Source organism: Parasteatoda tepidariorum, chromosome 7 (assembly GCF_043381705.1).
Source record: "Parasteatoda tepidariorum isolate YZ-2023 chromosome 7, CAS_Ptep_4.0, whole genome shotgun sequence".
NCBI lineage: Eukaryota > Metazoa > Arthropoda > Arachnida > Araneae > Theridiidae > Parasteatoda > Parasteatoda tepidariorum.
The window spans coordinates 63,239,378-63,264,476 of NC_092210.1; the positions used below are offsets into that span (position 1 = coordinate 63,239,378).

At 27.8% G+C, this 25,099-nt stretch overlaps 1 protein-coding gene across 5 annotated transcripts in view; it reads left to right on the forward strand.

The window, feature by feature from the left end:
* Nucleotides 1-25,099, forward strand: part of LOC107444140 (aquaporin-9) — a 115,837-nt gene that overhangs the window by 49,810 nt on the left and 40,928 nt on the right. For all 5 annotated transcript variants that reach the window (XM_071183511.1, XM_016058226.3, XM_071183510.1 and 2 more), the window contains exon 2: nt 6,074-6,183. In XM_071183511.1, the coding sequence (XP_071039612.1) occupies nt 6,118-6,183 (66 nt within the window). In that variant the 5' untranslated portion in view covers nt 6,074-6,117. The remainder of the gene's footprint in view (nt 1-6,073; nt 6,184-25,099) is intronic.

A 25,099-nucleotide genomic window follows, 5' to 3' on the forward strand; every position in this document is an offset into this window, starting at 1 on the left:
GACGTAAATTAACAACAACAACAACATGATTTTTCGCAAACGACTTTAATTTTAGTCAATGGCATTTTCTGGGGGAGGAAATACCACTTGTGTTGGCATCAAGAAACCAAATCGATGAATAAAATTTAGCCTCAATAAAAATGATCCTTACTGATATAATTATATGTGAAAGCAAATTTACCAATTATGAATGATAGAATTATTTTAAATAAATAAACAATTATGTTTCTAATTTAAGTTTGCAATTAATTTTATATCATAAAAATTAGTTAACTTTAAAAGATAAGAGGAGGCTTGTATGTCTGAGATGCATAGTTTTTTCCAAAATAACTTTTTTTTTCAATTTAACTTTCAACTCTAAAAATAAATTGTAGAAAGAATCGTCTTTAGAGCACTCTGACATCAACATGAGGTTGTATCGTCAAAAAGAGCTCTCTAAATAAGAGCCTCACTCTATTTTGAAGACATTTTTAATCTACTTATTTGTTTTGTTCATATTTTTGTTTTGATATTTTTTCGTGCTTCTTTACGCGACTTTTTTCCGCATTTGGTGCTGAGTTTTGCCCGGTCACTTGGAGGGGTTTTAATAATCTCTTTAGAGTTTTTTTTTCAACGCAAAGTCCATAAAAATAAATTACGTGCCTTCCTAAAAATAGTCGTAAATAGAAGAGGTCGCTACCTAGAGGTGGTCTTTCCTGGAGGAATTTCACTCTACTACGATATTCTCTCAGTTAAAATTACTTGAGTATTGTTATTATGACTGTTTCAAAGTACGAGAAAAATATTTAGTAATTTTTTAAAATTATGTAAATAAATAAAAAAAGAAAATAACTGCAAAAAATTCTGTGGAAATCAATTTTCAAAAACATGAAAGATAGAGCTTGCGCAGAATCACTGAGCTAATTATATTAGATTTAATGAAATCTAATAAATTACATATAACTACACACTATTAAAAACATCACTATGACATATTATAATTAAATATCTCATTTATGAGTTTTTGAAACAATGTTGTGAAAAAGAGAAAACAATTGCTCTGTTGAAATAATATTTTTTAATATGAAGTTATTTTAAAATTCGATTTTTTTCTATTGTTCAAACTTTTAGTTGGATTATTCAACTGCCAAAAAATTCCAGTTTAAAAATAGTTTTATAATGATTACTTTATTTGTTGTACTGTTGCAACTGATAGTAAGTTAATAACATTTGCAATAGTGAAATTATATTTTTACTATTCTTTCTGTTATCGCTGTTAATATTTGGTTATATATTGCCGAATAATAAAAGATATGTTTGACCTATCACACGAATTTCAATTTGTTTGCTACCATCCGTCAGTTGTAATTGATGGTCATCTGCATGATATTGTTTGGAAATGAAAAAAGCTTTCTTGACCGAATTTATTTTAAGAAAGCAAAGTGAGATAAATTCTCTTCTTTGATAAGTTTGGCATATTTATGTCTTTATCTTTGCTAAAATTAATATATATATATTAATATAGAAATGATTAAACTAAGTATATTTTCAAAGATATAATTTTTCACCCCAAAATACAATTTTAACAAGCATGCAGAAAAAAACGAAACGAAAAAAAAATTCATATGCAACTGTTTTTACATTGTTTCATCTTTAACAAATCTTTTAATTTATGATATTTTTCGTATAAACAATAAAAGAAATGCCTAGTTCAGATAAAATTTTAAACCAATCAAACGATTAAAGGAATGGTTCTCTTCAATTGATTTTTTTCTTCATGTATTAGTAATTTTTTTAAAGATGCTAACATAATCGAACTAGTTCTGAGGTTTTTTTTCGAAGAACAAATTACGTACCTAATCATTGACCCTAAAGTTTACCGGCCATCCTTTTGACCGTTCTTATGAAAAAACACCTTGACTCTACTGATGTCATCCAACTTACGACTAGACCTCTGTTAAGGGTCAGTGGAGATTATACAAAATGAACCATTTACTAATAACTTCGTGTGATTATCTAACCAAAACAGGTGAAAATATTACGGAAACAAATAATAATAAAAACATCTACATATATTATGTATTTTTCTAACCTTTATACTATTGTTGAGCTAAAGTCTTTTTTTTTCTCAAAAGGGAGAAGTTTATGGAAAAATATTGAAATAATTGATAACATTACTAAACTGAATGTGAATATGCTACTATTGAATTGAAGGACAGATTTTGATTGCGTCAGTATATTGATGGCATTATTTTCATTCTGCTGTACTTTACTTACAAATTAAATATCTTACAAACTTGTGGCATATTTGTTCTGAAAGCTCATTTTTTTATTTGAAATGTTTAAATGTCCAATTAGCCGGATATATAAATTTTTTGAGTGGTATAATACAGATATAAGTTCGGTGAGAAAAAAAGTATGGTCAAAAATACCAGAAAATGGTAAAATTTACCATGTTTCTGGCTCTAAGAGACCACTCAGTTCGGTAATTTTTACCAAAGCACTTTGGTATTGATTTTGGTTAAATGGTAATGATTGGGGATGATTTTGTTAAAATTAACAATGAAATATGGCTTTATGGTATGCAATAATATTTACTAAATGTGGTAAAACTTGGTACTTTTATTGTGATACCATAGATCATGGCATAAGAACCATTTATTCAATTAAATTTACTTTTCAGTTTTATATTTTTTACTAAATGTGTGGTAATACGAGCTATAAACTTAAAAACCTGAACTTCCGGTAAGCCGTTACCATGACAACGGAAAAATTACCTAATGAATGATTTAAATACCGTATAGTTTGGTTTTAATGATCAGAACTATATTTTTTAATAGTATATAGAACTATATTTTTTGTTGTTAACATGCAGTGCAGTTATTTTACCAGAAAGTTTATTTTCTCTGTGCAATTATGCTTAATTTCGGGCTTATATCTTATATAAGTCTATATAGATATAAGTCTATATAGATATAAGTCTATAAAGATAAGTCTATATAGATATAAGTCTGAAATAGTTTCTCTTTTGCGTGATTTTCAAATCGTGCTGTATTTCAGAGTTTAAGTTGCAAAAAAAAGCAATCGCGCAACATAATTTGGGACTAATCACCAAACATGCTGTCCATTTTCAGTGGTAAATATTTTGTAATTCAATAAAACTAAAAAACTTCAATAACTATGCGCTAATGAACTGATCACAAATATACATGTAACTTTTAAAATTGATTGAGTAGTAATATTTTACTTCAGTCCTATGGTCTTATAATTTACATTTTTTTTTTAAATTGGCAATTGTTTTAAACTCACATTTCTTCAGAGCTGATTTTGTATACTGATTTAGTCCCTATCAGTAATAGGCCCAGGAATAACTATTTGCATGTAATTATAAACAATAAGTACTTAAAAACATGAAATTCTCATAAAATTTAAATTATTTATCTGAATAAAAATATTGTTTCAAATATGCACGAACAGCCAGTTCATAACTAGGAGGCAACCATAGCAAGGTAGGATGAGATTTCTCGTCACGGATTGCTTATAATCTGAAATCCTTACGATCCTCGTAATCTGAATTATAATCTGCACAATCTTTATATTCTGAAATAATTAGACTGGGATTGGTAGACTGGGGCTGATTTTTAAGAAATAAAACTAATCAATTTCTTCTACAAAATATAATAACTTAAATGTATTTTTTTTATAAAAGAAAAATATCTATTGTTTCTGTTCTCTATTCGTAAATTAAAATTCCTTTTTACATTTTTCATTTATGAATTTTAAATATCCCCAAATTATTTTAGTAGCATTTTCTAACGTTTATGTGGACATAAATTTAAAAATCACATTATTTCTCTTAATTATGAAATTTAAGTTGCCTTTCCTTTTTTATTAAAGTACCTTTAAAAAAAGAAATTAAATTAAAGTACCTTAAGAAAAAGGAAAATCTCTTAAATTTGAAATCGGGCTAACATCAAACTTGTTTCCAATTACTTTGACAATGAAATATTTAAATTATATAATATTAAAAGTTTATTAATTAATTATATTAATTCCTTATATTAATTAATTATATTAATTAGTTACATTAATTAATTATATTAATTAGTTATATTAATTACATTAATCTCATTTATTAATTATAGATATGTTTAAAGCTTTTACAGTAATCATGCAGTCTATTCCCTAGACGTCATATTTTCAAATTCATTGCGCAGTCTATTTAATTTTAAAAACTTTTAAATCATTTAATTTTTAACTGATTTTCTTATTTATACCTGTGATTATCTCAAATCTTTGTAAATTTCTTTTCTATAAACCTTATAATTATATGAACATTAAAAACTCCAACATTCGTTAAGTATAAGATTTTTATTAAGTTTGCTATCGATTAATGTTAAATTTTAATACCAAACTATTTTCTATGAGAAATCCATTGCAACTAGGCTTGGATACTTTCAAAAAGTTATTTAATATGTTTTGCGTTAATCTAAAGTAAAATCTTATTAGTTATTTAACATACTTTCAGTCAAAAAAGAAAAATTTGATTCAGAAAATTCACCATTTATAGAGTCATTTACTGATAACTGAAACCTTTTCCTCCCTTTAAGGTATAATTCAAAATAACATAAGGTAAATAGCATGTAGAATAAAAACTTTCTTTTATATATTTTCCTTTTATTTAAAAATTTTCAATATAAATTAAAAAACGGTTATAATATAAATTAAAAAACTCAGCATTTATAGAATAGCTTGCTCAAAATCTAAGCAAGCTATTCTATAAATGCTGATTCTATAAAGCGAGGAAAAAAACTGCTTAAAATCTGAGCAATTTTTTTCCTCGCTTTAAAGTACCATTTTTGAACAGCACTAAGACATGTATATAGTGAACGAAAAAACGTATGTATATAATGAACGATCTTCATTTTACTTAAAAAAATAAAAAAGCTTAATTAAAAATTAAAATACGATTCCGAAAATTTCATTTTCATACAACTATTTTTAACTTTAAAATAATATTTTCGAGCACAATCATGCAACACAACGCATATAGACTATCCCAAAAAGCTTTTTTAATGTGTTCTATATAGTATTGAAATGAGTTAAAAATTAAATATAAAAAATTACTTCAAAAATTCGTCATTCATATACTGTAAAAAATTCCGGGTCAAATTTTGGTACAAAGTGGTATAAGTACCTGCAATTAAGGAGCATTTTCCATAAAATCCATTTTACAGTAAAATCCATTTTTCCCGTGAAATATTATACCTCAAAATTCATTTTTATCGTAAAATATTATTCTCCAAATTTTACAGTAATATTTATTTAATTAGAGGAATTCAGTAATTTTACTGTAATTATTACTGAAAACAATAAGGTATTTTTTGTTCAGTAACATATTCTGGTAAAAATAGATTTTACGGTAAAAATTACTAGCACATTGAGTGCCGGTACTTTTTACGGTAATTTGATTTGGAATTTTTTACAGTGTAGTATTGTTTGTTTAATATTATCATTGCAACTCATTGTTATTCATGGTCACTTTAAAGTAGCATTTTTCGTTTTAATATATCAATATTTTTTGGGTTATAAAATTATTCCACAGTAATGTTTCATGTGTTAAGCAAATCTCACATGCTGATTTTAACATATTCACCACAAACAAAAAGAATGTAGAGTTTCCTTATACTTTAAGATTAAGAGAGAATAGTATTAAAAAATGAGTATTTCCAAAAAGTTTAACTATCTCCAAGCTGCCAGGTCAACCGGCACAAAGTAAATTTCTATGCTAATTACCTAAATTATGTTATTAAAAGTACATATAAATCTAAAAAGAACACACGAGATGGCGCTGATCTCATCTATGAAAGTTAGGGCATCATTTTGACCAAGTGATCTGATTCTGAGAGGGGAAAAAAGATAGCAAGGATCAAATTCGGAATTCACTCATACAATCTCCTTTCTTCTATCTACTTGAAGTGCGCGCATCTTTCTCTTAAAACGATTCCGATTAGAAACCTAAGATAACTCCTTTATTTTTATCATCGATATTTTTTGTACATGAGATAGTGAATTATGCCTTTTCTTGCTGTAGCGGTTCACTCAAAAGTGAAGAAGCTCAATGATAAACTGAATACCATGAAGCTCAAAAGCGATGTAATGAGAGAAGCTTTGGCGGAATTTCTAGGGACTTTCATTCTTGTGGTAAGTTTAACTTATATTCAATTTTCATATTTTTTTTTAAATATAAAGTAACTAATACCTTTTCATTTATTTTTAACTAACAATTTTTAGAATTTTTTTAATAAACTTTTTTATTCATTTAAAATAAATATTTGCGGCAGTATTGTTGGTATACAGCTAAGAGATTGAGAAGGAGAGATAGGGGATTTTTAACCTACAAATGTGTAAATTTTTTTTATTCATTAATCATAATATGAGTTTCAGGATTTTTTTAATTTATTTACTATCTGATTAAATAAAATATAAAATATAGTTAGAGTTTACATATGATTGATAAAATATTAAAAAAGCAATTAAAACAACTAAAAAAATAAAACTACTAAATTCCTTTCGTGCCAATAATTTATATTATTATTAATATTATTTAAAAAAATTTCTTGACAAAATTAAAGCAAGAGAAAAAACTGTATACAAATTTATTTAGAACTTTCTTTAGAACTTTAGATTAAATAGAGCTTTCCGCATTCCATTTATTTTCAGCGTATTGTTTTAAATAAAATATTCATAACCACATATTTGTATTTATAACTTAGCTCAAGTCTAGAAAGTATGTTTGCAAACAAAAATACTATTTTAAATAAACATTTTAACAGTATTTACTTGATAGAAAAAATGCGTTTTCTTAAAAACAAATTTCATGTTTATTGAATTTAAACTCATCTCTATTTGATAAAATGGAATTTGAAACGAAAATTAAAAAAATAGCTTTTTTGACTTAATTTTCTCTAAAAAAAAAAATTTTATTGAAATAAACTATAACAATAGATATCTTGTATAACATCTTTCTATGCATTTTGTAAAATTATTTGTTTTTAATTGATAAGCTTTTGACGCAATTAAAAAAAAAAACATTTTAATAAAATGACTTTTCATTTTTTAAAAGATAAATTAAGTTAATTTATTAAATATAATTTATGAATTTATTAAATAATTTCAAATAATTTATTACATAATTTATATTTATATAATTATTTTTATATAATTATTTAATAATTTATTTTATAATTTATGAATTTATTAAAAATATTTGGAGAAAAAAAACAGAACTTATATTGAAAAAAATTTTCTAGTCAAAAGATTTGGAACAAATGATAGGATGTCTTTTGAGAAATAAAAAGAAGAAAAATTACCAATTTGAATAATTCCTGTTATTTTTTAAATAAAATAATTAGCATAAATGTTTTGTTATTATTAATTATTAAAAAATTTATATAACTTAATTTTTATTAATATTTTGTCACATTAACTTAATTTTTATTATTTTATTTTGTAACACGAGTGTCTTAATTTTTATTAGGTAACACGAACTCACATATTTATTGAAAAACCTCTTAAACATAAATCCATAGAACATTCAATGAAATCTTTTATCAGATCGTTTTTACCTTTTCTTTAATTTCATTGATTTTTGCATTTTTTAAATCTTGCTTAATTCCTCATTTTTATAGTTTCGAAATATTTAAAATCTGCAATTAAAAATCTTCTTCGTAAATAAATATAGTAACTGATTCCACTTGTTTTTCTTATCACTGTTACGTAAGATTTACAAAGAAATTTTTATGACAAATTGATGTTTTAAATATTAATCAAGCAAACTGATGTTTTATTTAAAATAATACTATTACTTATTTTCTTTATTCAAAGTAGAGAGGATGCTATTCATCACATAATTTTGTTAGGACATTTTTGACAAAGAATTGAATACTATTTCTAAGAATGAAGTTTCAATTTCGTCATTCTACGTAAACAAAGCTTTTCCTTTTTATTCTTGTTTTTGTTTTATTTTAAGCACAAACATTTTTCAAGTAAACAATTTCCAAATAAATAATACTTATTCAAGTTTTTTGCTCAAGTTTAGTGAAAAAGTATTTTTGGCTCGTATAGAGTAAACGCAATATTAACTGGAAATATTTCGACTATATATACTAAGTAACAATATTTATAAATTGTGAACTTGCATATTTTAGTTTAAAACGTGTCAATTAGCTAGTACTCATAATTGATTAAGGAATGTATCTTGGAAAATATATCTATATTACTTTAGAAGAAGGTAAATTAACATTAAGAATTCCAATGACAGATTTAACAAATTTATAATTTTTATGAAAGCCGTAATTTTGCTATCAGGAACTATCCAACATCTATTCAAAACGTGGAAACTGAATTGGATAAACTGAATGTAAAATATTTTTGAAACTCAATAGTTTTGATTTATTATTAAATTAAGAGGCCCTACATAAACCAAACAGAATGCTATTTTGTATATTAATAAAAATGCCTTAAAAACTCTTGAATATAGTAAAAAATTCCTAGTCATGCAATTAAAATGTAAAAACTTTTGAGTCATACAATTAAAATGTCAAGAAACTATCAAAATCTAAAACTATGTACGCTTAAAACAAAAACAGTTCTTTTAGAACTGTATTTACTCAATACAAGTCATTAATTATTTACAAACGTAGCGCTCATCATTTTACGAATATTAGAAAAACTACTTTTAATTCATTTTCTTGAAATTAAAAAGGGGAACATTATAAGGTATCTATTACGGTGACCCAGGTCTATTCGCGAGATCTCTCGTCGCGAGAAGCCCCCCCCCCCATCATGACCGCCAAGCAATGCAGAGCCTTAGGCACAAGGCCTCGAGCCACACTCGACAAGAAGCACCACAAATTACGCGGGCAGACAAAAAAGATCTGTAAACAGTAAGGGATACATTAGAAGCAAAATACTTGATACGTGCTTGACACACAGTTCCAAGTTTAAAAGAAAAGAATGCTTAAAAATAATGTATTAAAAATGTATGTCGGAATAATTCCTGTAAGTTTAGGATGCTATTTTAGAGCTCCCAAAAAATGACAATAAACACTTATGATTCAAGTAAAGTATGAATTGTAATTCTTCTAGTCTTTTCTATTTAATAGAATAATAAGTTTTTGAACAAATAATTTTTTACAAAATAGAATCTGAAATAATTTTGATTACATTTGGAAATATTTTTGAGATATAAGTTTTGGTGATTTGCTTTTCTACCTATAAAGAAATGTTATACCAATTAAAATTTTTGCGGCCTAAAATAACCTAAGTTATGGGGGAAAATAAACCTTTCATTATTAGTTAGCTAAATTTATAAATCCGAGAAAAACCCTGTTCGGGAACATGAATCAAGCCCAAGAACACAAGAAATGGGATTCAGTTTATAAACATTTAAATAGATTTATGATCATCAAACATTGCAATCATTCTAATTAGTAAATATTACCTTGGATTCAGAAATGTATGAAAGTATCTAATTATGGAATGACTTATAATGTGTATGCTGAGACACTGAATTTAATCTACCTATTAGGAAATGTAATACCAATTAGCCATTTTTGCGGCCTAAAATGAAAGTCATGTGAGAAAATATTCCTTCTATTATCAGTTAGCTAAATTTATTGATCTGAGAAGTACTCAATACCGATCTGAGTCTGTCAATTGATTGGAGTAAGCACTTATTCTGAAATATGAATCAAGGTCAAGAAATTTAGAATAGGGAAACAGTTTATAAACTTTTAAATACATTGATTTGTGATCATCAAGCATTGTAATCATTCTGCTGAGAGAATATTACCTTAATATTATCTTAATATTACCTCTCTCTCAGATTAGAAAATTTACATAATATCAGTATTGTGATAACATATGCTTGGTGATAAATTAACATCGATATCGTCATTTAAATTTTATAACTGAAGCTGCAGATAACAAGCTTAACAAAAAGTTTAACAGGTGTGCGAAATTCCCTTTCTACTGCAGTTAGCAAAATCGATAAAATTTAACACAAAAATAGATGTCCAATAAAAAATAAAGGAATAGGAAAGTCAACATTATTGTAAAAATAATATTTATAAACATGTATTCAAATTGCTTTAAAACAATATTTGTAGAAAAACTTCCTGTTGACAATGTAATTTATGTGCACTGCTACTTGATATACCCTAAACTAAAGGGATTTTAATGTGACGCTCATTTTTAAAATGGTGACAATGAACTAAAAGACGAATACTCTGGTTAACAAGCGAGCTCAATACGGTTGCACGCGTGGGTGATCCAATCAAGTTCGACGTAAACATACGTAACGTCACTTCCAATTAAATCTGATCCAGAAATTTATCAATCGCGATAACCCACATAAAATATGTAACTTTAAACACGCCATGCACAACCACGTGATTAGACCCAATCATCATCTAGTTGCAAATGCCCAACAAGGAGAAAGTCAAAAAATATTATTAAATGCTTTGGTTTGAATCAAATATGAACATTAATAGTTTTCCTTTTCTGTATTAACAGCATAGGAATTAATTTTAAACTATTCTTTTTAAGCCATGAAATCCTGTACCAAGACAATTGTATAGCCCTTTAGAAATACTTTTGCTTGTGACATAAATTTTCAAAATTATGAAAGTTTCAAAGTCCTTGTTTTTTTAACGAACGAAGAGTTTGGAATTGTAAATTGCCGTAACTTTGCTAACTTGCTTAGTAAACTAAAGTTTCTAAATGTATTTGAGAGTACGAAGAAGAATTTTCGGCTCAAAAGAAAGGCTTAAAATGTTTCACTAAAACTTAACTGAAATTTCGAAGAAAAAATTAGAAATAATATAAATTACGATTTTTAAAACAATTGTATCAAACATATTTTACAGTTTCATTTATATTTGACGAGGGTTTTAAATTTATTTCGTCTGAATTAAAATGTATTTTTATGCTTAAAAATAAATTTTTGACACTTTGGGAATGAACGTTGTATAAAAAAAAACACATTTACGAACTGTCTGTCGGTAGCGTACGATATACATTTAACTGTTAAGGAAGGTAACTAAATTTAATAATAGCTTGTAACTGAAATAAATCTGAAAATTAGATACAAAACATTAGGAAAAAAACATCAAAAACATCTTATGGTATGGAAAAATAATTTTCATCTTTATGAAAACGGACGATTTAATGGGTGATAATTCCAAAACAACACTTTTCACAGTCTATAAAAAGCTGTTTTTCATTTCATATACCCAGTAAGAGTGATTTTTTGTTAAAAGAGGAAATATCACACTTTGTTTTGAAGCGAGTGATACATTTAGAAAATCAAAATATCTTTTTATAGATTTACATCGAGATTATGATTATTGATCATTATTTTTACTTGTCTGGAAGCTTGCAACTGGAACTCACAGTGTTTTTTTTTTTCTTTTTTTACGTTTTTTATGAAATGTTTCTCTTCAATGCATACAATAAAGAAAAACAGGTTGTTTCTAATCGTAACATGGGTGTTAAGAGACTATTCACACCTTAATCGCCTACAGGGAAAGTTTAGATTGTTGTCTTACATTTCACTGATAGCATCGACATATGCGTTCTTACAGCACGCTACCAAATTTTTATCCGATTCTTAAACCTTAAATAAAGAGTAAGTAAGTGAATTCTCAGTAAAAAAAGAGCATTGGCAAAAAAGATACTTAAAATAATTAAATATACATAATTATTTTTAAAATCTGCATTTTGTGTTGAGTAAAATTTAATGAAATTAATGTTATGTTTGATGAAAACAGTAAAAATACAAGGATAGAAAAGTTAAATTAAATTGTGTTAAAGGAGAAATAAATGTTAAATGTAAAAAATATTTAGTAAAAAAAATCCTTTTGTACTATTCTAAATGATTTGTACTTTCAATAAAATGTAATTTGGTGAAGCATTAAAAAAAATGAAAGTAAACGAAAATATTCAAATTTTATTTGTTTAGTGCAAGTGGAATTTTTTTTCATAAAATATTTGAGTACCAATTTGTTTAATCAACTGAAATACGTGTACGTAGAAAAAAAAATTCTAAAGTTATCGTACTGTATGGTAATAGTATTTCTAGTAAAAAAATAACAATAAAAAACAGAGTTCTAGTTAATAAAACCTAAATACCTGTTATTGAAACCATTCATTTAGTAATTCTCCTTTAGTAATATAAACAGTTCATCAGAAATTCTAGTTTTCAAAATTGTACTTCTTAGGACTACACCTTAAGTAACAAATACAAACCTGAAAAATAAATTTAACCTTAAAGCTGTTTTTCAGCTATGCTCTAACGCAGCGGTTCTTAACCTATGGGTCGCGACCCAAAATTGGGTCGCGAAGCATATTTCTTGGGTCGCGCTGAGTCGAACCAAAAAAGTTAGTAAGACACCAAATAACAAAACTCCTGGACGAAGTTATTGTGGCTTACTCAGCCTAATTTTGACTTTTTTTTGGGTCGCGACATGAACATATTTCTCAAATTTGGGTCGCGGCTAAAAAAGGTTAAGAACCACTGCTCTAACGTATCATGATAAAATTACCAAATTTTACCACATTTACCAAAATGTATCACCTATGATAAGCCATATTTCATTGTTGATTTTACAAAAATCTTACCATAGCGCTTGGGTAAAAATTATGAGCTTTTTGGTGTTCCCATAGACCCAGAAATGCGGTAAATTTTACCACATTCTGGTAATTTGACATATTTTTTCTCAGTGTGAAAAAGAATGGAAAATTTAACATGTTGTTGCAACCAACACGTTAAATCTTCCAGTAATTTTAACAACTGAAAAATGCTATTGAAATTGGCCAAGCCATTTCAATAGCATTTTTCAGTTGTTAAAATTACTTTTCATTTCATTCAAGGAAATAACTAAAGCTGCGCTATTAGTAATTTTAGCAATTGCAAAAAAACTTTTATTATCGTTTAATTAGGCATGGTTTGTCGACAATATACACACATATCGTTTAATACCCAAGCTTCTTTGTTGCTCAGAATGTTGCAGTTAACTTTAAATTTCTTGATTTCAACGTAAGACTTATAACTTCAAACAACTATAACTTCCATTCAATTAAGACAGGAGGCGAAAAAAATAAATGGGAAATTTAAAGGAAGAAACAAAAAATTTATTTAACTCCTTTATTATTCAAAACCTTTCATCACCCATCTCATATAATTAGAGCTTGAAATTCTAATTGTTTATCTCATACAGCTTCAAACATATTTTTTTCCATTAATAGTTGCTTTTTAAAGACATCTTTTCAATCTATCAACAATACAGAAAGATACTAGAAAATAGGTATTTATAATTCACTCTAATAAACCCATTTTCTATAGGGAATGGGGTTTATTTAGAACACGTTTGCCACTTCGATGCATCTGACAGAAAAAGCATAACGGTTGTTTTTGTGGTCAGATCAGCAATTTCTTGTCAGAAGCAATATCGTCTGTCGGATCATTGAACTTTCTTCTGAGTTGCCTGTTGTCTTTTTGTTTATGCATTTCGCTTCGGTTGGCTCGTTTGAGGAAACTGAAAAAAAGCATTTCAAGATCTTGGTGGTTTTCTCCTTTGGTACCTAAGGAAAGAGTCTGATTCTGTCCTTTTTTCTTGTGACAAGTGTATAAGTCGTAATGATTGTGAGAAAAGGAAGTATTTGTAAAGACATATTTTTGACAAAAAAATGGAATTCCTGTCTTATCAAAAGTGCAAGAACATTTATAGTTTTGTTTTATCAATAATAAAAAAATACCAGTGTATAGTTTTAAAAAAAAAGTAGGATTATCGTTTTTGAAAAAAAAAGAACCATGAAAAGTCGCGCAAGAAATAAAGTGTTTCTGAGCCACAATGGCTTGTAGCATAACTACCACTACAAATATTAAATACCAAATCACTAGTATATAACGCATGTTAACTCGATTCTATCTAGAGGTACCTTTTGGTTTCAACCTTCATCTATTAAAAGGTACCTCGTGATAGAATCAAGTTAACATGTCTTATATACTAGTGAATTGGTATTTAATATTTATAGTGGTAGTTACGCCACATTAAAGGTTGACATAGTCTATAATTAAATCCCCTCAGGTTCAGTGGTTAAAGGAACCGAGTTGAAATTGTGAAGTATTGGGGTTCGATCCACAGAAACGACTTGAAGACAAACCAGCCTCAGATTGATGAGTACCAGCCTGTTTGAAAATTAAAAGCGACATTGTGCAGAATTCTGGTGTCACAATCGGGACTTGAAATTCTGAAGTTTTAACCTCCATGAGTCTCCCATCTCACAACGTGCTGTTGCTCAAAGGTTTTTAAATTAGACCTTTCTATAAATTGTGCTGTTGCCGTATATCGTGCATTTATCGTGTTACTACACGGGAAATTTAAAAGAAAAAACTAAACAGTTTTATAATTATAAATTAGTTTATAATCATGAATTTGGGAAGCTTTTAAAAAGTTCCTATCTGGAAACAATACCAATAAATATATTTGAAGCGTGAATAATTTCGCTCGGTTTCAACTAAAAGTATTGCTGAGTTATTTATGAGGTTGATTTTATGAGGTGTAAATGAAGTTGAAATTGACGTTTATTGACGAAGGTGTTTATTGACGAAGGTTCTTTTGGTGTAAAACATAACCTCATTTTCTACTACCTTAGGTGTACTTTTTTATACATCTCAACCTCAAAGACACCTTTTTTGTACGTTTTGAATCACAAGGTTAAAATAAGAATTATTCATGCAACCACAACTACATACTCTTCACTGTTAGAAATTTCTTGGAAAAAATAGTTAAATAACAATTTATTGAATGGTTATTTTACCATATTTAATCAAAACAGTCAAATAACCATAAATAAAATGGTATTCAAACTTTTGAGTTTGAGAAAAACTCTTTATTAACTGCTTTCACCTAATACGGTTAAACAACCAGAATCTTATCGCGCCTACTAGAACCACCTAATAAAGCTACTGTGTACATATCATAACCGAGCTGGCTTATCTGTCAATCTCATGAGTGGCTGAACTGGAGTTCGAGTCCTAGTGTTGACACCACAATATTTCCTCCATTCCCTTTAAAACATAAAGAATTTATAGTGTCCGGCACTCTCCTTACCTTGCTAAAAGCCGAGCTAGTATGTCTAGTTAAATAATTCTATTTTTTTTCTGTTTTTGAAAACGCTAGTTGTAAATGGTTAAAAAACCGTTCAGTTTTGTATTCATGGTTTTATAACCATACTTTTGGTAAATGGTATCAAAACCATAAAGGAAAAAAATGTTCTTTACCGTAAACTTTACGGTTAATCGGATGGACAGACAGCTGCCAGTTATTTTACCATAATTTTAGAATGAAAATTTTAACAGTGTTCTCAAAGATTATCCTTACATATTATGACGGAATTCATTACCAATTATGTATTAATAAAATATACATTAAGGGCGGATTTAATTTATGAAAAATTTTTAAAAAAAACTAATAATGCATTTTATTATAAGTAATCGAAATGACGCGGGCTAAAAAGCTGTAGGGCTTACCGTGACCCCGCCGTCTGTAGTATTAATACATAATTGAATGTCGGTCATATCGTCGATGCCTTGAGGATAAACGGGAAATACCCAGGCTTGTTCACTAGTCCTTGTCCTTTTTTAGCTTTCTCTCATGACCTCTCGAGTTCAAATCTTTTTTAACTCTCATTGAAATTGAAAGTATAATAATTCGCAATACTATATAACATTATTTATTTCTAATACATTAACTACTTATTTTTCTCTTTTTTATTTCTGATTCATTTCTTTTTTTATTTTTTATTCTAGTTTTAATTCAATTTAATGTTATGTTTTAGAGATTCATTAAATATAAAAAATTGATAGTAAACTTCGCCATTTAAATTTTATTTAATTGAATATAATTATTGCATAATAAAAATATTTTGACAGCGTACGTTTTTTTTTTTTTGTTTTTTTTTTTTAATTTTTGCGCAACATGCATAATAATATGGAACGTATAGAGGTTCATAGTAAGCTTTTTTGCTATGCTCATAAAAAAAAACTATTACTTTCAGTTTTTTTTTCTGTTGGCCTAAAAAACTATTACTTTAAAAACTAAAAAAACTATTATTTAAAACTATTACTTTACTTTTTACTTTCAGTTTTTTTCTCTGCTACAATTAACATATTTTTAACTAAAACCTGTTTTTTGCCATTCAAAATCTCGAGTATGCAAATGTTAAAAAAAATTAGAGGTAAATTACACGTAATTTTTATTTATAAAAATAATAATTTCATAAATATTTATATCTGAACTATTCATATTTTAGAATAATGTTTATTCTAAATGAATTTTTAAACTTAGAGGACACATTAAATTTAAAAATATATGAGCATATATTTTAATTTCTAAATTCTTTTCCTATATTCCTTTTCTTAGAAATTTAAATTCAACTGAGAAAATTTGCATTTAATTTTTAAAAAAATTCCAAAATAAAATGCATTTTGATTTTAAAAAAATTGCAAGGATTTTAAAATTCAGTTTTGAAACTGAACTACTTATCATCCTGGTATTCAAATCGAACAACTTGCCTGTGTATACCTTACAGCTTAAGTTTTTGTATTGTGAAGAAATTTTGAATTTAAAACAATGAAATAATTTTTCTTTCATAAACATTAATAATGAGTTTCATTTTTTGCCAGTAACTGAATTGTATGGATAGTGATCATAATTAAATAAGACTACACAATGTGTAATAAAATTAGTTTAGTCATTGTTGAAAGAATGTGACAAGAAATAATTGGAGGTATGCACTCTATAATTTCATTGCTCAGTGAAATATCAAAGCTAAACTTTCAAACTAAAATTAAAAATATTGCTACCTCTAACGAAATTAAAAAAACTTTAGTAAATAATGCGAAATAAAATTGAATTGTAATCAACAAAATTAAATAATAACATTAAACAACTTTGGCGTTAAAGTTCAGTTGCAAACGCGTCACTAAATTTCTTGCTATAGGAGCCGTAATTCATCCACTGATATTTTGTCCTATTTCTAGCGCAAGGATTTATTAGAAATGATAAAATCTTATGAGGTTTATCAAAATACCTTGTCATCGATTGAGCAAATGGAAAATTCGTTAAATTCAAATCTGGGGAATAAGGTGGCAGTTCTTGTGCCGTTAAAATAAGTTTCAAAAATGGATTTTGGACCAGTCTTGAGTGTCTTTAACTCTATCTGATGAAGCTGCATGCCCAATTTTTATATACATATTTAAAGGAGTGCTTCAACCAATACTTAATATTAAAAAAATTTAAAACTTTAAAGGTATCGATAAAAAAAATATTTTAAACTATATTCAATTTATTCCTTTTCACCTTATCAAATGGGTATACATCGTGGGTATAGTCAAGTTAAATAATGTATAATAAGTCTTCTGACCTGATTTAATCTAATATTGACTTGGCATTCAAAAAAAAAAGATTAAGTGCTCAAAACTTTTAAACGTCAGTTACTTTTTTGAAATTAAATCTCAAATCAATATACACAGCTAATTATAATTGATCAACATGGTCAAAAAATTATAAAATTTATTATATGAAAATCTTGACAGCTATTTATAAAAGATCTAAGTCTAGTTGATCATATTCACTTAATAGAATTTGACTTAATCACTTTTGATCACGATGCACCATACATTTAAAAGCTATACGTAATTTGGCTTCTTATAGTCTCAAGCTTTTTACAAAAATAAAATTATAATTTGTTAATAAACCAATTAAGAATTTTCACGTCACCGAATAATATTTATTTTCTTGAATAAATTATGGAATTATTCTAATAACGTCTTATGCATTCTCCATATTCAGATAGTTGACCGTGTGGGCAGAGAAAATAGTTTCCAGGTTAAGTATTACGAGTTGAAATGTTTATATCCTTGACCTTTTGTTTTCTCATTTATGAAGATGATAGATTGAATTCATTTTCGGGGCCAAACAAAGAAATAGAACAACTCACAAATCAAAATCTGGTTATTTACTTTCATATTTGAATTGCGTAAGTTCCAGACCTGACTCATATAAAGATCCAGAAAGAGTTTCATTTTCTTTTTTTTTCATTTTCGCGATCTTTAAATTTCTGATAGAAAGTAAAATGTATATTATCATCGTGATGATGAGATTTGAACCATATAATTTCTTGCATCATCGCCAACCATTATTTCTCGGATATTTTTAACGTCTCGATTGAACTAAGGAATAAAAATGAATTTCCAGTTTTTGGATTGTTTGTTTAAATGGGCAATAAAATATTTTCATTGCAAAACTTGTGGTTAGTGAAATTTTAGTTTTGTTTTGGAAGTATTGTTGTTTATGTCAAGTATATCATGGGATTAATGAAAACTTAACATTTTCTACATTCTTGCTTATAAGTATTTTCATTTCTGTTTTAGTTATTTCCACTACTGTTTCCTTCTGTTAAAGAATTTATAAGTGGCAAAATATTTCAAAGACAGCTATAGTCCTCTTTACTTCATTCATTCACTTGTATTTTACTTCAGTGGTTTTCTGTGATATTTTGCTTCACCTTTTATAGTAAAAAAAAGTTTTTTCTGGCAAAACATTCTAAATGCAGCTGTATGTTAACTTGAGCCATTTTTATATTATCTTCTCACTCTTGCTTCTAATCAAAAAATTTGGAAATGTCACAGAAATGCAAATGCAGAGGAATTCCTATTTACTTAACTCATAATTGCACTGTTTCTTCTTTCTTTTCTCTTTTTTTTTGCACTTTTGTTACTTTAAAAGAAAAAAGCACTACAAATTAGGCTGTACTCATACCTATTTCAACCATTTCCCAAATATTTTCTCGCAAGCCAACTTTAAAAAACAGTTACTTCGTTTTATATTTTATTTTATGTAGATTAAGAAATTAAGCGTTTGCTTTTAAATTTAACCTCTAACTCATCTCCTGGCCACTTAAACCATATTATTTTGTACATGTATTATTTAAAACTTTTGTAAATATATTGAAAAAGTGGTTCCCTAAAGTTGTTTTGCGGAACCCCAGGGTTCCGTGGAAAGGTTATGGGGTTTCGAAAGTTAGAATTTTTTAAACCCTAATATTTATATTTATATTCAATCAATAATCCTTAATTTATTTAATATTTTGGTTGTTTAAGTAGAATTATTTATGTAAAGCGAATTTCTAAAAAAAAAATTTAAAATTTTAAAAAAATTTCTATAAAAATTTATTGAGTAAATCATGAAAAAAATATGCATTTATAAAAAAGTTCTATCGCGTTTCTCGCCAAACTTCTCATTTCAAAACGATGTTTGTGTAATTTCGAAATAAAGTACAAAAGGCTTACGTTTGTCTGATAACTATTATCAACGATTTTAAGAGTTTTTCTTTAAAAAACAAAATTCAGCTTGCTTTATTCATTTTTTGCATATGCAAATAACAAGAAAAAAATTCATAAGTCAAAGTATTTCATTCTTTACATTAAGTATTTTCGAAAGAACTAGTACATTTTTAGATAGTTTACTTATAGCTAGTTTATTTATAGCTGCTAATAATCTTTCTTTATAATGCTGGGATTTGGCCAAAAATATTTCACCTCTTTCATTTAGGGTTCCGTAGCCGAAGAAAGTTGAGAACCGCTGCATTTAAATGCCATTACTTTCAAATTAATTAATTGAAAGTAATCGTACAGTTTCAATAATTCGAGTTTAAAATAATTCAAAATAATAGTATTGTTAGAAATGATAATTTAAATTAAAGGTGATTGTAGAATAACTTTATTAATGAATGACACTCTAGTATGCATGCCATTTTAACTTTCCCGACAAACATTATAAAGATTGTTCTCAGAATTGTAGTTTAAATCCAGAACTTACAGTTACGGTTAAAGGGAAAAGATTTCAAAAATTTTAAATGGCACCTACCTTTTCCTAATTGAGACTTGATTCCCAAATTAAAAAATAAAATGGAGTTACACCAGCACATTTTTTTGGCAATGTTAGACAAAAATTAAACACGAGCATATTTTTTATTTGCAAAATTTTATTTTATTTTTTAAGCTTTTTTAAGCAGCATGCTTTCCAGAATATTAAATACTATTTCATAATCACTCTATATATTAATTTATAAGACTCATCACTTTATTTAACCCCTTGGGGACGGGGGATTCAGAAAAGCATTCGTACAAAATCAGGATCAGGACGTAATTAAATAAAAAACGGTAACTTAAATGTAGTCGTTTCTAATTTGACAGAATTACTTTGCTTTTACTTTAATTATCGTTAGTTTAATCATATATATAATCAATGTTAAATCAAAGTATAACTAAATAGTTTTATTTTGAACAAAGTAATGGTGAATTAAATAAATCAAACAATTATAACTCCGCCCACAAATAAACTGCTAGAGAATTACTTTGATTACCAGTTTTATCTTTTTACCCTGGTTGATACGGTTTTATGCTGCCACGTATTTGTGACAGTCGGCGCGAAAGGGTTAAGGTCTTTTCCCTCCAACTTTGGATTCCAACATGAAAATGTCTAGAGAAAAACGCTATAAAATTTTTACTTACATAAATGATATTCAAGAAAAAAACATTTTAAGCTATAAATAAAAGACAATAATATATGTCTTATTTATTTCAGTCAGTATGACGAAATTCCCCATTTTAAGCGAAATTTCGAAACATTCTCAAGATCTAAAACTGTTTTGAAATGAAAGACAAAGATTCTTTTAGTTATATTTACGAATATATTATTTAATATAAGTAAATTAATAAAATTTCTTATTAAACTAGAGATTTAAAAACTACTTTTAAATCTGAATTGAAAATTTAAAAAAAGTCTGTAATTTCAGCTAAAATACATGCTGACTTTTATAAAATTTAAACAAAATTAATATTTTAGTAAAAATTATATGAAATTCATGTGTAAAATATAGTCCTTGTAATTCCTCATTAGTATCATTCGAAATTCCCCATTTTAAGAGAAATTTCGAAACATTTTCAAGATCTGAAACTGTTTTAAAATAAAGGACAAAGATTCCTTCAGTTATATTTACGAATATATTATTTAATATAAATAAATTAATAAAATTTATTATTAAACTAAAGCTTTAAAAACTACTTTTAAATCAGAATTGAAAATTTAAAAAAAAAGGCTGTAATTTAAGCCAAAAGCTTGATACATGCTGACATTTATAAAATTAATATTTTAGTAAAAATTATATAAAATTCATGTGTAAAATATGATCTTTGTAATTCCTCTTTAGTGTCATTCGCTGAAAGAAGCAACAGGCATTAAAGGGCTTAAAAACTAATAAATATTCAATACCATCAAAGAATAATTAAAATGCATTTAAATAAAGTTAATATTTACTTGACTCATAAATTGAAGTAGTCATGCGTAGTTTAACGTGCAAGTGTTGGATAGCGGAAATCTTTTAATGATACAGTTATTCAACTGAAACAAAAAAGCAATTATATAAAGAGAGTTGACATGTGTTACGTATGGAGGAAAGTTTTCTTTCGAATAATACTTTAGCAACCTAATTTGCTTATTTCGCGTCGCGTGAGACGATATTCAAAAAAGGCATTAAATTAGTCTAACAGCGAAATAATAGATCCGAGACAGCAATTATAATCAAAACGAAAACGCACAAATTAAATTTTTTCCTTTTGAAATATGGCTAGTGGAATGTATGATAAAATATTTTAGTAATACCCGAAACGGATCCTCAAATTTTATGAAATTTCTTGGTTTTTCACAAAACCGTTTCATGGAAAATGCTCCGAATGAACATTTCGTCAAATAGGGGAAATTACTAATTTTACTTGTTTAAGAATACAAATTTCATCAAAAGAATTAAACTTAATGCAACATATCATTTTAATCAATTTATTAAAAACGACAATAAAAAAAGGAGTACTGAAAACTTGATTAACCAGCAAGGGCACAATTGCCTGTACAGTTACAGTTTTAAAATCAGATAATAAAAAAATGGTTGTTGTTGTTGTTATAGTTCATTTACGTCGCACTAGAGCTGCACAATGGGCTATGGGCGACGATCTGGGAAACATCCCTGAGGATGATCCGAAGACATGCCATCACAATTTTGATCCTCTGCAGAGGGGATGACATCCCCGCTTCGGTAGCCCAACGACCTGCACGCGAAGTCGAGCACTTTACGGTAGCACAGTTTAACGAGGAACAATACCGCACACCCTCGGTCCCTACGCAGACTGATCCAAGTGGTCACCCACCCGCACACTGACCGCAGTCAGTGATGCTTGACTTCGGTGATCTGCTGGGAACCGTGTCTTAACGATCAGTCCACTGCGGGACATAAAAAAAATGGAGAATCTGTAGTGACGTCATAGAAAAGAAAGCTACCATGGCTTTTAATTGATATCAGTCTAGACTGCTTTTAGCGTAAAATTCACTGTAAAAAAATTCAGTGTTATAGTTATAGTTCAGTGCTATAGTAGAGACCTGTACATTATGAATGTTACTATAGAAATCTGCAAAAGTTGAATGTTACTGTAGAGGCCAGTATCAATTCCCTAACAGGGGGGGGGAAACGTGAATAATGTAAATTTAGAGAATGTACAGAGATGACGCACGTGTAATGAAACAGTTTCGTCAAAATTCACGAGATTTCGTGACGAAATAATTATCATAAATGGTGAAATTGCTGAATCACCCAACATTGAGAGCTTTATTTATCAAAATGAAAAAGTTAAAGTTTTTGTATTTTAAATAGATTAGCAGCTCCATCCATTTGTCATAACATTTAAAACTCCATCCATTTGTCATAACATTATTTATATAACACGCCAATTGTACCATGACGTCAACAAAAGTTTTTCATTCTCTTGTCGTTTTAGATTTCCTATCACTGCAACAGCTTTTTTCAAACATTTCTGGTCATAATTGCTATGCAATATTTAACCCTTATAGAGAACCCTACCCCCCCAAAATATTTATCACAACATTTTTGAGGCGCTTTGTATGTTTGTTCAATTGTATGCCTATTTAATGCTTATCATGATCAAATGTTTTTGTTTTTACAAATGTTATTACGTTTCCCTGAACAAATGCAGTAACTTTTGGAAATTATAAATACGTTAGTTTAGGCAATTGTAATTTCAGTGAAGCTTTCTTTTTTTTAAAAATAAAGGCATATTTTCCAAAATATTCATTAAAATTCCTTATAAGGTACACTTCAAACATTTCCTCTTAACAAGAAAAACCGTAAAAATTTCGAAATCACATGAAAGTGTTTCGAATTTCAAATTTCAAACTTAAAACAACCATACCAAAATCACATTTCTTTTATCTAGCGTTGATTAAACATTCGAAACTAACTGCGCAACACCTTTAACATAAAGTTCCAATATGGCTTTTTTTAACTTTATTTTGAATAAATCAATGTTTCGCTTAATGCTAAACCGATTACTTGTTTAAAGCTAATTGAGTGCAATATCACGGAATTTCTGGGCTGAAATGGTAAAACAGAGAGTAACTTTTGCCCTTAGAGAATAACTTTACTCATAAGTATTCTTGAATTCACTTCTCAGTCTGGGACATTAAAATGTTTTCCCCAAAAGAAATTATATTCTTGATTCCTCAGTAGAATTCTAATATTTATTTTCAAGGACAAACTGAAAATATCTTATGGTAAGAAAAACTTTGGTTGTCGCTTTTAAAAACACTTTTAGAATTTTTAAATCTCATTGAATTGGTCAAGTTTGTGGAATATTGTTCAAGTTTACTAAAACCTCTGTATGATACCAAAATTGAACCTTTCTTGTAACTTAATCTTTCTTAAACTTGATCACACAGCCCTATGGTTGAACTTGGATGGGAATGTGGTTCAATTTAACACCTTATGAGGTTTGTTGCTAATTCTGATGATATTTCATCGATGTTATAATTCAGCGTTGTACTACGATCTGTGATTATATTCTCAGACACCGGCTTATTTAAAGTTTTTAATTTACATAATCTTGAAGAGCTTTTTTTATTTTATTTTATGACCGCCGTTGAACAGTCGACCCAATTTTTGGGTTTACGACTACAAATGAATCTTGAAGAGCTTATAATCAATACCTCCTAGAAGGCCGGGATAGCCTGGTTGGTAGGGCACTGGGCCCATGTCCAAAAGATCGTGGGTTCGATCCTCGCCGGCCGAAGACTCCCCGTGTAGTAAATGATGACTGATGCACGTTAAATCAGCCGAGTCTCAAAGTTCTTCATGTTCCCATAACAAATCAAAACCTCTGGGGGTACTGATCCATAGGTTTCCTTGTCTTCTGGATTGGTTCAAAATTTCAAGGCAACGGAGTCGAACATTAGTAGTCGTAAACCCAAAATTGGGTCGGCTTTTCAACGACGGTTATAAAAAATAAAATAAAATACCTCCTAGAAAAGTGAAGGCCTCAGCACGGGTTACCATAAGCAAGAAATTTGATCATTTAGTAGTGCAAGCGTAATGACATCTTTCGTATTTCCCCATAGTCAAGTGCACATTTATTTTTACTTATTAAAGACATAATAAAAATGTGTACGTATTTCAAAGCTACAAAAAATTTTATAATGGCCTTAATCAAAAATATTCGATAAACAACTTCACAAATTTAAAAACTTTAAAAAAAAATTTAGTAAATGACACGTAGTAAGCTGACCAGCTTCTTCCTAAAACTGAAATACTGGTAAAGAAAATTTTAATACAGTTCTTTGAAAACTCATTGCTTTATCATTTCAATTTAATATTCTAAGAACATTCAGAAATTCTCTAGCAGAAATATTATTTCAATTAATTAGAGTGAATTTAGTTAAAGATGATAAATATTTGAAAATTCGTTCCTGGCGCTATTTCTCAAAACTCTTTCAAAATTACGTAATTTTAATACTATTTTTCGTCCTTTCAAATATGTAAGCCTACAATGAATTTCATTTCCTAAATAAATCGTTAAAATACATTAATTTTTTGGTTGTTGTTATCAAAATTAAACTCCATGAAGTTCATTACGATGATTTGGCAAATA